The sequence below is a fragment of the Epinephelus lanceolatus genome, chromosome 5, assembly GCF_041903045.1.
Source record: "Epinephelus lanceolatus isolate andai-2023 chromosome 5, ASM4190304v1, whole genome shotgun sequence".
NCBI classification, from domain to species: Eukaryota; Metazoa; Chordata; class Actinopteri; order Perciformes; family Serranidae; genus Epinephelus; species Epinephelus lanceolatus.
The window spans coordinates 24,167,949-24,182,480 of NC_135738.1; the positions used below are offsets into that span (position 1 = coordinate 24,167,949).

At 40.7% G+C, this 14,532-nt stretch overlaps 2 protein-coding genes across 2 annotated transcripts in view; both read left to right on the forward strand.

Moving 5' to 3' along the window:
- The first annotated feature begins 659 nt into the window (after positions 1–659).
- Positions 660–7,713, forward strand: LOC117262620 (synaptotagmin-1). Its single transcript, XM_033635655.2, has 9 exons — positions 660–1,083; positions 2,272–2,452; positions 4,242–4,423; positions 4,881–4,994; positions 5,135–5,302; positions 5,412–5,579; positions 6,493–6,610; positions 6,994–7,127; positions 7,225–7,713. Exons 2-9 carry the CDS (start codon positions 2,305–2,307, stop codon positions 7,429–7,431), a joined length of 1,239 nt encoding a protein of 412 aa, XP_033491546.2. The 5' UTR covers positions 660–1,083; positions 2,272–2,304; the 3' UTR covers positions 7,432–7,713.
- Positions 7,714–10,875: 3,162 nt separating this feature from the next.
- Positions 10,876–14,532, forward strand: part of otogl (otogelin-like) — a 33,384-nt gene continuing 29,727 nt past the window's right edge. Inside the window, exons 1-6 of the mRNA XM_078167912.1 lie at positions 10,876–11,025; positions 11,475–11,517; positions 11,835–11,880; positions 12,140–12,218; positions 12,327–12,419; positions 13,730–13,884. Coding sequence (XP_078024038.1) covers positions 10,953–11,025; positions 11,475–11,517; positions 11,835–11,880; positions 12,140–12,218; positions 12,327–12,419; positions 13,730–13,884 — 489 coding nt within the window. The 5' untranslated portion in view covers positions 10,876–10,952. The remainder of the gene's footprint in view (positions 11,026–11,474; positions 11,518–11,834; positions 11,881–12,139; positions 12,219–12,326; positions 12,420–13,729; positions 13,885–14,532) is intronic.

The following is a 14,532-nucleotide window of genomic DNA, read 5'->3' on the forward strand; positions in this document are numbered from 1 at the left end:
ATTGATTGTGTATATGATGAGTGCCTTTTCTGACTATCTTGTGATGCTGTTTATATGTAATTTGTTCTCCCTTGTAAAAGAGATCTTTGTATTAATTAGTCTCCCTCAATAAATAAGCAAAACTTAATTTTCCACACACATAAATGTGCTGTGGACAAAAAGAGGGATTTTGTTCATGTCAGCTCAAGATTCAAACATGGGCCTCTGGACTGTGTCACAAAAAATAAAATAAAAAAGCACACTTAAACTAAAATGTTTGTCATAAGCAAAATAATTCTATAGTGTATTTTTCTACATGTCCCAGACAGAGGTTATGTCACACTGCCCATCCCCCTACCCCCTCTCTCTTTCCCTCTGTCTCATCCCTCCTTCTGTACAGTATCTCTGTGCATCTCTGGTACCTCAAGGTGAACGGGGCGGGGCCGGAACTTGATCTCCGTGTTGCTGCAGAAACCACATCCTAAGTTTCTAAATCAGGCAACATCATCTATACATAGACAATATGAGACAGTTCTGCTGCTCCTGCCAGATGCACAGATGCACACACACCGACACGCACGCACACACATACGGAGCTGTCCACTCTGAATGTAAATGTCCTCTAGTGCTGAACTCTCACTATGCTAACGAGCCTTTAAAAAGCTGTGTCACTACACTAATGAATATGCATCAGTGGCCCGGTGAGGGTGACCTGTAGGGATGGGACAGAGGTCACGAGAGGTGGGGCGTCAGAAATGAGCACCCGAGCTCCCGTGAGACCTGAATGGACAGAAAAGAACACATTCGCCCGAACACATAACACACACACAGAGGGGAGCAATACAAGATGACCGAGCTGCGAATCCACCTATCCCAAACCCAACCCTGTCTTGCCCTACCCTCCCTCTCTCTTGCTCCAGCTTTCACACTCTTCTTCTTGATGTCTAACAACTGGTGATACATAAACTCTTCCCTACCTCACTGTTTTGTCCGCCTCTCTTGCCCTCTCTGGTCCTGTCAGCCTTTATCCTCCTCCTCCACCTCTCTGTAAGGAAAAGGAGTACCTGTGAGTCTGGACATTGCCGCTGGGACGACCGAATACAGGTATGTCTCTGGGTCCTTTTTTACCCTCTTTGTTTCATCAATCAAAAGTACTTTGATTTAGTTCTTGCGCCTGAGCCAAGTGAAAAGTAACTGTGTGTAAACCATGAACGCAGAGAAATTTTAATAAGGTCCATGCAGGTCGTTATCGAACACAGGCTGGGGTACAAAATCATCATGGGTGATTTATTGGTTGGTAACTTTCAGTGATTTTCTTTTGCTCCTTCTGAAAGATCTTCTCAAGGTTAAGGAAATATCCAATGTCAAGCTAAAAAAAGGCTGTTTAAACTTTTACATTTTTAGATAAAGAGCTTTCATCTGTCATGACATCATATTTAATACACTGTAATGAAGCTGCAACCTTGTTAGATCTGGTGTAGAAAGAGTTTCAGCTGCATTAATGACTGAAGTTGGGGGACCATATGGTGCAGATACTGAGTCACTCATTATCACCTCTGCAGCAGACTTGAGAAAAAGCCGCCAACGGCATCATTACGCCTTCCTTTGCATGTACCTCGAATTCTTCCGTTTGCTCCCGCAGCTGTCAGTGGCTTCTGTTTGAGCTTTTCAGAAAAAGCAGACATAAACCGAGATCAGTGTCCGCTTGGGTGTGAGATCACATCTGCTGACTCAACCCCAGATATTTAATACCTGTGATGTCTGCAGAATAGACAATAACATATCAAAACATTTTTGCACTTGGGAGTCCAGTCTTGGCAGCGGGACTTTTCTCTCATATACCAAGCGTGACCTTGGCCCGTGAGTCTTACCCCTGGCAGCTCACTGTGGAACAGCAGTGGTCCACGCGTGATGCCTCAACTTCACCTGTCCCCTTCCTCTCCTCCGTCCCTCTCCCTCTGCATGTCAGCAGGTTTGGCAGAGACGGCTGCTTGCATATCCTGTGTTCGAGTGTTAGTGCCAGGCCAGCAGAAACAGGAGAAGTTATATGACACCAATGGTCATACAGTGTCTAGAAGCAGATTATTGCTACAAATACATCTGATCAATAATGCGCTGGTGTGTATGTGTGTTTATGTGATCTGTTTGGTTCCTCAAATTAGATTTTTGCACATTTGGAGGGCATTTGTGAGCCTATTTCTGTTTTGTTGAAGTGCATTGTTCTGTATATTGCACAAGTTGTCATTTTAGGGGCCGAGCTAATATTTTTCTGTTTCTCTGTCTCTCTGCCAGTTTAATTCTGGATCTGCTGTCTTTCCTTAAATAATGACTGGGAACCGTCGAGCTGCCCCAGATGCCCACGGCACCCCCGATATCCCAACCCACTTGCCAAATGCAACAACCACCCCAGGCCAAATACAACCTGGAGGCCACAATCCCAACAAGTTCATGAGTGAACTGCGCAGCATCCACAGTGAGTAGGACACCTAAGTCCTTCTCCATCCTTGTAGACAGTAATCCCCATGTTCTGGTATAGCATACATGCACGGCACAATTTGCAGGCACCCTCCTGTACATTGTGTAACTCGCAGAAGAAACACATTTATTACAATGTTTTGGTAACTTGACCTTCATCAGCGTGATGACCGCCTAGTTACCCAAACATTTACAAGTTTGACAGTGTGCAGAAGGTTGTCTGCAGACTTTGAAACAGAGGTGTGAAGTGTTCTTTTGCTCTGATAACATAAGTGTATACAATCCTGCCTATGTACTAATATGGTGTGGCGCACTGACACTCAACTTATGACCCAGTAGCGTGACGGGTGGCTGGCCGACCATTTTCTAATTCAGTGGTTCCCAACAGATGGGTCCTGGTCCAAAAGTGGGTCGTGGATCCATTCTGACTGGACCGCAAGTGACTCACAAATGTGTCAAATTTGCAAAAAACACACTTTATTTTTAAGTACAGTGAATTTCTGGCACAGTGCTTTTATTTTGAAGTGCTGTAGAGTGAGTGAACAACGGACAGCTACTTGACAAAGACAGCAAACTAGCTCGACAACATGGGCAAACGCAAGTATGACCCTGAATACATTAAACCATGTGGAGCTTGAACTAATGACTAAGGAGAAATCTGGACCCTGTTGCTGGACCAGTTGGGAACCACTGCTCGAAATCGCAATTAAATAAATTGATTCACACTGGGAATTTCCTTTTGTACTTTGAATGTACATACCAGAGTGCATTAAAAAGCATCAAAATAGAGCCTTTGTATCAAATAAAAAAGTGCCAGGGGAAGATCCCAAGATCCCCCAACAGAGGACTGGCTAATTGGCTATCAATTATTAATGTTTGTTTATTTACTGGCCCCTTGGCCTCCTGTGATCTTGTAAAACTGGCCCCTTGGGCAAAGCAAGTCAAGTATCCCTGGTAGCCATTAAACAAGGCATTTCTAGAAGATAATTGGGTCAAATACCCAAGCACCAGAGCCAGGTATAACCCTGGAGGCTTTTGTTAAAGCATGCTAGGCATTAAAGTGTTATTTCATATGTGGCAATTTGGGAGAACAAAAAGTGCTGTAGCTCTGTCTTGTTTCAAGAATATAAATAAGATCGTTATCTGTGTTCCTTATCATTGGAGGTCTGGACTCAGACAGCTGGAATAATTGGATGGCAAATCATTCTCAGGGAGGAAAAGGTGCAGGGAGTGTCTTTGTTTTCAGGGATGTGTGGCTAAATGAGGAAGGGTCAGAAAAGACCAGGATTTGCTCAAATGGGACAGATTAATGACGTTACTTTTAAAAATGGAAATGGACCCTTATCTCCCTGGTGGAGGTGGATTATCTGTTTCTCCTGTGTGGAAGTTATTCCTTTGTATTAGTTCAGATGTGCCAGTTGTATATGCATACTGCCTGTAATGCTATGCGCATGTATAATAGAGAATCAAAACTGCAAGTCATGAAAGATGTCATTGAATATGTCACTTGATATCATAGTCATCTCGCTTCAATTATGCTTTGGAACAAGCAGAATACATAACGGATAGATAAATTGTCACACCATTTATTACAGGTGTATCGGACTTCACTTCGCTTCATCTTCACTTTGTGTATTTTCAATTATGCCGTCTGTGTTTTCAGACTGGATGAGAAAAATAGCTTTATCTTGTAGGGAAAGTTAAGGGTAACATTCTGAACACTGCTGACTAAAAAAGTATGTAAATCAATTATGTATCATCTGTGTGTGTTTTATGTGGTTGTGCAGTGCCATCGTGGGCCGTTGCTGCCCTTTGCATCGTGGTTTTGTGCGTGGCGCTGTCGTGTGCCGTGTGTGTGTGGAAGAAGTGCTTGAAAAAGAAGGACAAGGACAAAGAAAAGGACAAGAAAAAGGGAAAAGAGAAGAGTAACGGAGGCTTTGACACTGAAATGGATGGAGGTTACAAAGAGGTAGGCTACACACATACGCAGTCTCCCCCTGCAGATGTATTGTCCTTGCAATGTATCACCGTCCTGACATCCGGGTCAGCCAGGATTAGTAAAACTGTCAGTGTGTGTTAAGACTAATGGATGTTTTGCACATTGCTCATATTGTAGTAAAGGTTGAGGTCTGAGATGAGCTGTTTTGGAGAGTTGCACTGACGTCAAGGATGCAGGTCACATTTAAACACACTGATGGTGTAAAAACTGCCTGTCCCCTTCAAACAATAAATAAACTTTAGATGGTTACATTATTGTTGTTTAATTGCCTCTGGCTGTGTAATCCTATGCAATACACTGCAGGAACACAGCACATATAGACACTCTACAAGTAGTGAGACAGAAGGTCTTCATTGATTACTTGTAAAGCTATATTTTTTACCTGCATGTAATCTGCGTTTGTTTGCGTGTGTGTATGTGTGGACAGCCGTTGAAAGATGAAGGTACCAAAGAAACAGATCTGTCAGATAATGAGCCTAAGGAGGAGGAGAAGTTGGGGAGACTGCATTTCACATTAGACTACAACTTCACAGATAATACGGTGAGATGCTGTTATTCACTATGACATGTTTTTGCCCACCATCTGCCAGCTCTAAAATGTCACCACTTTAATACTTCTTCTCTCTCTGCCAATTAGATTCTCATCTCTTCTTATTACTTCCCTTTGCTATCACATTCTAGCTGGTGGTCGGCATCTTACAGGCTGCTGAACTTCCTGCCATGGACGTGGGCGGAAGCTCGGACCCTTATGTTAAACTCTATCTGCTCCCGGACAAAAAGAAAAAGTTTGAAACCAAAGTTCATAGGAAGACCCTCGAACCCAACTTCAACGAGACGTTCACATTTAAGGTGAGCTGAAGCTCCTAGATATATTATAAAAGTGAATTATTTATGCCGACTAGGTTCACTATCATCACATACATGTTTCAAATTCTTGTCTTTGATGTGTGTTCTGTAGGTACCGTACACTGAGCTGGGCGGAAAGACGCTGGTGATGACTGTGTACGACTTTGACCGCTTCTCCAAACACGATGCCATAGGAGCTGTGAAGATACTGATGAGCAGTGTGGACTTCAGCCAGTCTCTGCAGGAGTGGAGGGATCTGCAGAAGGCAGAGAAGGAGGAGGTGGGAGCACACTGTGAGAAGGGGAGAGGAGGTGAACTTTGAAAAAGGGATTCGCAAAGTCAAACAGCATAAACAAAAAAAAAATCATGCCTTTAGATTTTCCATAATTAACAGACAGTTTGAAAATAGGTTTCTTTTTATATAATGATGTGTTTCGAGGAAAGTGTTACTGATGCTTGATGTGTCTTTGACTTGAGGGACTGGTGGTGCAAAAGTGGGGGAGGTGTGTCAAATATTTTTTTACGCACTGAGGAGGGACTCACAACTTTAAATAATTGTATTTTGTGTTAATTGAAACACCCTCAGAACCCTAAACAACATCATCAGGTTTGAAAGTGACACCATTTAAGGTAGCAAGAAAGTGTAAAAACAGAAAATATTGTAAGCTTTTCAAATTCATAAGAGGTGTTTGGGCCTATTAAATGTTGGTTTTGTGTGATAGGACCAATGCCAGGTGGCTGTCATGCATCCATATTCTGCTGAAGTGCACACACAGCTTGCATGATGATGCGATTTGTAAGGAGGATTTGCATTTTGCTTGTGAAATTAGCTGCCTAATGTGTTTTTTCATATTTTGGTGTGAATAGAAAAAAATAAATATGGTTAATTATGGTAGAGGGAGGGTCATGTGTTTTCCCCCAGTCACTCACGGAGGTTCTAGGAAAAATATTTGTAGCTCTGGGGAGGGTCAAGATTAAAGAAAAACCTCAGTCACACCCCAGCCGTCCCTCTCCTCTGATAAATAACATACTGTACAATCTCTAAGTAAAATCAAATACTTTCTCCTTTTGATACTTGCACTTAATTTCAAAGCCAGGACTACTGCACAGAATAGTCACCTCTGTTGCAAAGCCATACTTACGTTTTAAGAGATTTCTCCAGCCACATACTCACTTTCCCCTCTCTGTCTTAGAGTGAGCGGCTTGGAGACATCTGTTTGTCCTTGAGGTATGTGCCTACTGCGGGGAAGCTGACAGTGGTGATTTTGGAGGCCAAAAATCTGAAGAAAATGGATGTGGGTGGATTATCAGGTGAGTCAAACAGCAGCAAACTGGATTCACACACTAGATTAAAGTTGAAACTCCATGTCAGTTCAGAGTTCTTCAGTACCCGACCTATTCCTCTTCTCTGCCATGATAAAGTAACACTTTTTAATCATTCAAATAATAAAAACATATACATGTCTCTGCACTCTTCATAGCATGACTAGGTGCACCCTTAATAGCCTACAAGTCTGGTTAAGCATTAAGCCCTTACAACTTCTTTTTTAAGTGGTGTGTCGACTTTCAGGCAGTTTCTATTTCGGGGAAACTGTCAGGAGCTACTACAATAGATGTTGTGTTTCACTGATGGAGTTACTGCATCAGTGCCAGGCTGTTGCTCTGACATAAAACCTCTCTGTTCTCTGTGTCAGACCCTTACGTGAAGATCCACTTAATGCAGAATGGGAAAAGGCTCAAGAAAAAGAAAACAACGATAAAGAAGAACACTTTAAACCCTTACTACAACGAGTCTTTCAGCTTTGAAGTGCCATGTGAACAGATAGAGGTACATAAATCCGTACACACACATACAGAGGCACATGCAGTCAATCATAAATTAATCAATTTCCTTTGTGTGTGTGCGTGTCTATTTTCATTTATAGAAGGTGCAAGTAGCAGTGACTGTGCTGGACTATGATAAGATTGGGAAGAATGATGCCATCGGGAAGGTGCTGCTGGGCAATAACAGCACTGGGACTGAGCAACGGCATTGGGAAGACATGCTGGCAAACCCTCGCAGGCCAATAGCTCAATGGCATAGCCTCAAACCAGAGGATGAAATCAATGTGCTAATTTCTAACAAGAAATGAAACTGTGACCTCAGTGGGCAATGTGTCCTTGCAGCATTTACCTCAACTACGTCCAGTTTATATTCCTACCTCTCCCTTAATTTTCCTTAAAACCCTGTACTAAGTAAAACTACCTAAAAATAACCTCCCTGTTGCACTCCTGGCACTATTCAAGTCACTCCTGTGGACTCTAAACCTTCTTCCTCCTGTATTTCCCTCCTCCTGCTTCTACCAAAACTGCTACAAAGAATTTTAAACAAAGATGCATCACTATGTACAGTGCTATTAAATTAAACCAGATTTTTAAAACCTTTGTGTGTTTCTTCTGTTGTGTGCCGATCAAAAACATGCACGCTAAGCCTGATATAAACATGATTAACCTGCAGAGGGAGACAATCCAAAGGCTAATGAAATGAGATTGTCATATGACTGCTATTGTGTTTCTAAATTCATAACATTCACTGTTGCATTTTCCTAGTTAAATTTCCTAGTTCAATTTCCTTTGATTGTAATTTACTGCAACATCTCACAATAAAATTACATGATATGAAATGATGAAAAGGAAAGTACACCAGTTATGGTGTTGGAGTACAGCCTAGACTGAGAGAAATGCCAACATAAGTGTCTTGGCATCATCATTTCCAGACAGGTTTCTCTGCAGCATTACAGCCAAAGTGGCAGAACGGGCTCACAACAAGAAAATGATCAAATATTTTCCCTCTGTCTTGGACTTGGACTTTCCTAAGAATAATACAATTCTTAACTACATTCTTTCCAATGTGATACATCGTTTCTAAGATTATTCAATCTTACATGGTAAATGAGAAGTGAAGCATCACCCATCCTCTCTAATGTGTTGGTAGATGGTATGTGTGGTCACACTTCATAACATTTTCTTCTGGCAGAGCCTGGCAGTTTGAAGTGTAGATGGCAATAAAATATGAATCAAAACAACATTAAGTTCAGAGTGCATCCTCACTCATATGGTGTACACCTCTCTATGCAGAACGGTAAAAATAATTCCTTATCATAATTTTGAGAGGGTTGATTCATCTATACAAAGTCAAGAAGCATTATAAGCCTCGCAGTTATTGGAATACAGTAAAGCTTCATTTAAAATTCCAGTGCCAATTAAACACCCAGTCCTTTTTACTAGCCCAGTGTAGCTATGTTTTGACAAATAAACCCCTGTCTGGTCTGGTTGCCGAGAAGTTCATTTTTATAGATGTTTTTGGATGCATAAAGCCAGATCCTTGGCTACCCACTTATACACACAATTACAAATGTTTAAACTTTTGTCAATATAGAGATGCTACACATCGTTAGCTCGGTAAGATTCTCCACAATTCAATCGTTGAGTTCATTTTGCTGAAACCATGAGCACCAAAGAATAATTCTTTCAGATTTACTGGGATGGTAAACAAGAGAGATGAAAAAAGATGGTCACTTTCTACATCTGAGGCTGTCATAAAGTCAAATTATGCGTCTATTTTTACCCAGTCGGTTATTTATATTCCTTTAGTCCGTAAGAGTCCTAAGATCAAAAGAATCAGAAGGGTTTTTCATAAAAAATAATCCAAGTTGTGAATATGGTTTTGACAGGTAAAGTGGTGTTGTGTCGGTATGCCAGGTGCCGTCAAACGAGTGCCGTAACTCGGTCCCTCACTGATGCCCTGTCTGTCAGAGCTAGATCAAATGAATGATCCATAATTAATGTTATTCGAAGCCTAATTTTTACACAAGTAATATTCATACTGGTTTAAATAAACAATTTGATAGTATTTCCCATCTTTGCTGAGCAACAGTTTAGTGTGAAAGGAATTAAAGGCCTGTCCCATATAGACACCTGTCCCAAATATAGGCCTATTGACGTCAGTGATTCAAGAAAATAATAGCCTGGGCCATGGTATACTGCATTGGACTATATTATATTGTGCAGATGTTGCGTACATTTTGACAGACCATGCATATGCTTATACAACAATCAGCAGACTGCTATCCTGCTTCTAAATGTGGCAATTATTTAATCGTTTCATACAACTTAAACAAAGCACAGCACGTAGAAATAGCAATAGAAAGCCTTTACTTTCATTGTACAAAGAGAACACATCGAGATTAAGAGTGCTACAGCTGACCAGGTGCCAACTAAAACAGGCAAATAAAAAACGGACAACATAATCATCATCATCATCATCATCCATAAAATTGAAAATAAATAGTGTAAAAAATAGACTGTATCAAGCTGTTGTACATGTAAAATAAAGTGGCCTATTTAATATATAGTGGATTGCGCTGATTATTAAAATTAAATTAAAAACGAGTGAATTAAAAACAACTTTAACAAAGCACAGCAAACCATATCTGCTGAGGTAACATTAACGTTACTGAGCTTCAGGTTTAGCCCAATGTTAGGCATATGGTAATATTTTTTTCCATTTTATCTATTAATAATTAAGTAATAATTATTTTAATAATTATGTAATAAAAAAATAACTTCTTTAATATTCAATAACCCCTTTCACCAACAACTTAAACTTCAATTAAATCCAATACAACATATCCTGGTGTGAGAAGAGTGTCAACTCCTCAACCCAACAGCATGGCAGCAAAACTGAACAGACCTAACGTTAGCTAGCTTACTTTCGCATCGTTACAATAACTTAGTCGTCGGCAAGAAGTCAAAAAAACAAGTAAGGTAAGGTCAATTTACCATAAAGTTGCATTTTAAGATGGATTTAGTGTTAATGAACATAACGAACGCTAGCTAACCGAGCTATAGCTAACCTAGCTAGCTAACTTTCGTAATGATAGCTACTGTAGCTAGCCCAACTGACGATAGCTAGGTTAACGTCTGTTTCGTGGTGTTAGCTGTACCTATAACGATTTTGATTTCATTACAGTAAGTTGTGAGTTTACTCTTACTGTTCTGCTGTCTGACGGCACATAAGTTATATAGCTTCTGGTGTAATGGTAACGTTATTTGTGGTTGGCGTCCTAAAAACCGTTTACAGTATGTTAACCTTATGGGAATAACCGGAAATTCCCTGTTTTGTGTTTTGTCAAAGACGGTGGATAAACCTAACGTTAATCCAGTATCTTTGGTTTTGTTCAATGGCACTGCCGTTGACCTCCGCTTATGTCTACGTCAAAAGTGTCACGCCCAGGTCATGTCAGCCAGAATTTTAACCCTAACCTTAGAGGTGAAAACTTCCGTGATGGAGCGACAGACCTGCGACTCTCACACACACACACACACACACACACACACACACACACACACACACAGACCACAGAGGCGAGTCAGTAACCGAGCCTGTCTGCTGGCTGAGGATGTTGGAGTGACAGAGAATAGAGCAGGCTTACCTGCCCACACAGGTGTAGGCTACTCGTCATCTGCTCAGGGGGGCTGTCGCCGCCGGGTAGGTTTCACAGGTAAGACCGAGCATCGTCCCGGTGCTACCAAACATCCTAAAGCCTTTCCTCCCGGGACCATTGAGATGCACCGTTAACGTTTTCGGCGGGACTTCCTTTCGGACTCTGAGATGAACTTAAAGTGGACAGTGAAACGATTTCTTCTTATGTCGTTTTCAGTCTCCCACTTACTGTTTCTTGAGGGTGAGTGTGACAGATTTATTTCTACAGAATATTATGATAATAAAGTTTGCTGCACAGATATTAATGTAAACTACATTTAACATAGAGGGACATAGGTCTACCATAAGTGGTGAAAAAATCTTTATATTAAGTCACAATATCATTGTATTACAAGTTCTTTTTAAATATTATTGGCAAATCCTATCTTACTGTTTATCTATATTATAGGTCAGAGGTCATTTGCCTTTCTAAATCATCATTCATGAAGCATGTATTGTATAAAACTGCTCTTGCTCACTGCCCTTTCATGTTATTGTGTGGCACCCAACTGCTAAATCATTACAAGTGACAGATGTGAATTATTAAAATGTTTCTTTAGATACATCTAGCTACATTATCAAGATGATTTTATATTAGATAAGTAGCTGATTTTGCCTATTTTGAAAATTAATGTGTACCTTTATGTTTAGGAGCTCAGAGCCGACTTTCAGTGGCAGAAGGAAGACTACAGAGGTAAATCAAAGGAATGGAAATGCAGTACAATAACAGTGTGGCTAAAATATAAGTAATATTGAGCAAAAAAAAGATGATTTTACACAGATAATTCTCACACAATTTTCTAAGCTGGCTGATGAATTAATTTACACTTTCTGTTTCTGTCACTAGAGTGTGTGGCAGCGACAGCGCAAGAGTGTGTGTGCATGTGCACTTGTGCGTGTGAGGTTTCAGTAAAGAGTAGTTTGGAGTTCGAATTCAAGTGGTGTAAAGTGCACTTAAGTCTCCCCTCTGACTGTTTCTCCCCACTAATGTGCATGTTTGTGTGTGTGCAGGAGGGCTAATGCACTTCGGAGGAAACGGGATCTCCTCGGGGAGGAGGTTGGTACATTACACCTAAGAGAACCAGAGGAGGTCAGGGCACCCACATGCGCACAGCACCCTAACCGGCACAAAGCTGTCTTTGTAAAGAATAAGACACACTCACTAACACGTACACTTTCTCCCACTCAACCTGATGCAACTTTTAACTTACAGCAGCAGGTCACCAAACGCTACAGTGCTATGTCACTGATGCTGTTAAAGCTTGAGAATCATTTGAGGAACTACTCTAAGTGTTTACTGTTCACTGTTTTCCAAGACATACAGACCGCTGCTGTCGGAGGGTACTCTGTCACGCAGCATTTTACACAACTACACAGCCAGAGATGCCTCTTCAGGTAAATCCGCTGCTTCTGAAGCGACCCATTCACAGATGCCTAAAACTTTCTTTACTCAGATAGACTGGGGAAAGTGAACTTGAGTTTGTTCGTTGTGTTCTCCCCCAGAATATTGCGGCTGCCTCAATGGTGGCTGGTGTCAGGAGGGCGGTGTGTGTGACTGTGCTCAGTTCCAGGCACTGGGAGACCGCTGCCAGATCAGTGAGTAATACACACACACACCTACATGTCTTCCTTTGGTGTCAGATCAGATTCGTCAGAGTATCATCCACATGGAAGCCTCATTGTTAATTGACAAGCACCATTCCTGGTATGCAGCAGACTAGCTGGTTAGAAGGCTTACAACTTTTTAATAACTGCGCACAGTGTACAGTTACACACTCAGTTATACAGGAATGTGTATGAGATTGTTAGTGTGTGCGCATCGGCCTCCCGGATCATTCAACAAACGTTAATTACGTGCACACACTCCGGTATTAATTATCAGATTTCCCCCAGATCTCTCTCTCTTTTTCTCTCTATCTCTCTTTGTTGATACAAATCCATCAGCCTCCAATCAATCCACCCACACACGCCTGCACACACACACACACACACACACACACACACACACACATACACAGACTCCCTAAAGCAGCAGATATAAAATCACTGGCACTAAAGTAATAGGGTAAGGGCTGAGTGATGGAGTTTCTGGTTTCTATATTCTGAACAGATCCCTTATAAAGAATATCAGACGATCTGAGGTCACCATTATTGTAAAGATATTTTTCATTTGAATGAACTACTTTAGTGTTGACACACATGTTTGAACCAGTATAGTTCCTGAGGGACTTGTAACTGGATTGAGGCTTAAAATGACATCCTGAAATAGACTATTTCTAGGAAGATAAATAAGTATTTAGCACAATCAAATAAAACATAGTAGCATGAAAGTGGGCCATAACAATAAGCTTCCTCAAAAAAAAAAAAATCATAAAAGCCTCATCCATGACGGATTATCAAGCTTCCCAGCTGTCATGCAAATTCTGAAGATCAGGATAACGGAGCTGATGTCACAGAGTACATATTCTAAAAATGTTAAATATGATTTGGAAATTGTGTGAATTAAATCATGGGTATCTTGTAATTAACATATGCAAAGAGTCATTTACAAAATGTACCATTTCGAATTCCCATCAGCATGACAAACCACTCACTGATAAGATTAGAAGATGTGACTCACTGTCACCAGCCCCCCCACCCCCTCAGAGTTTCTTAGGCAGCATCTTGGCATCACCAGCTGTGGGGATTTCCTGTAACAAAGGGCTTTTTAGAAAATCCAGGTATTCATTTTCCACTGATAAGTTTAATGAAATAAAAGATGATAAAGGCGATAGGATGCATGACTTGCCCTCTCAGTTCAACTAAGTGCCAATTTCTGCTGAAATTCATTTGTGTAACCACATGAAACTAAGCCACTTCATCATTATGATGATCTTGTCAAAATGAATTGGCCGTTTTCCTCTCAGTACCTAACCAGGGCCAGGATAGAGACGGGATCTGCAGGACGTGGGGTCAGCACCATTACGAAACATTTGATGGAATCTACTTCTACTTCCCTGGAACCTGCTCTTATATTCTGGCCCAGGACTGCCACTCAGCTGCACCACAGTACACGGTGTGGGTAAGAGCATACAGATCGAAATAACACTTAAATATTTTACCAGAATTTAACATGAATTTGTGCAGGGTAGTGAGGCTTTTTTACAGTGACACCATGTTTGCAGTCTAACTAAAATAATATAAAAGTCATGCTGAAGCTAAAGTACAGTTTAACTGCTCAAACCAACTATAATCTTTGAACAAACAGGAGTTAGATAAGGGTTATATAACAGTAGGTGGCATGCCAATTACCAGTTATTATAAATGCTGTAAAAGATACAATGTCATATTTCTTTGGTTAGTTTTGAATTGTCTTTTTCTAGCATACATTGTATTCCTCATGACCTATTACACAATCTGGCAGTTGAAATTTAGGAACAGTAGACTCAGGCCTTTTTGAGACCTCTTAGTTATCTTATGCAGTATTTAACACCCATATTTTAAGGGATAAGTCTGGTTATATTCTTTATATTTCATTGTCTATGAATCCAATGAAAAGACAAAACTAACAATAGATCAAACAAGAATTGTTTAGCCTGATAAAGCTACTCCTTTATGCAAAAGACCCCCACTGATTTCCAAAAAACATTTGAAAACATTATTGTATGTTTCTACCAAAGAAATGGAAACTGTAGTTTATTTTGAGCCCCCAACAAGTGTACTACTTCCT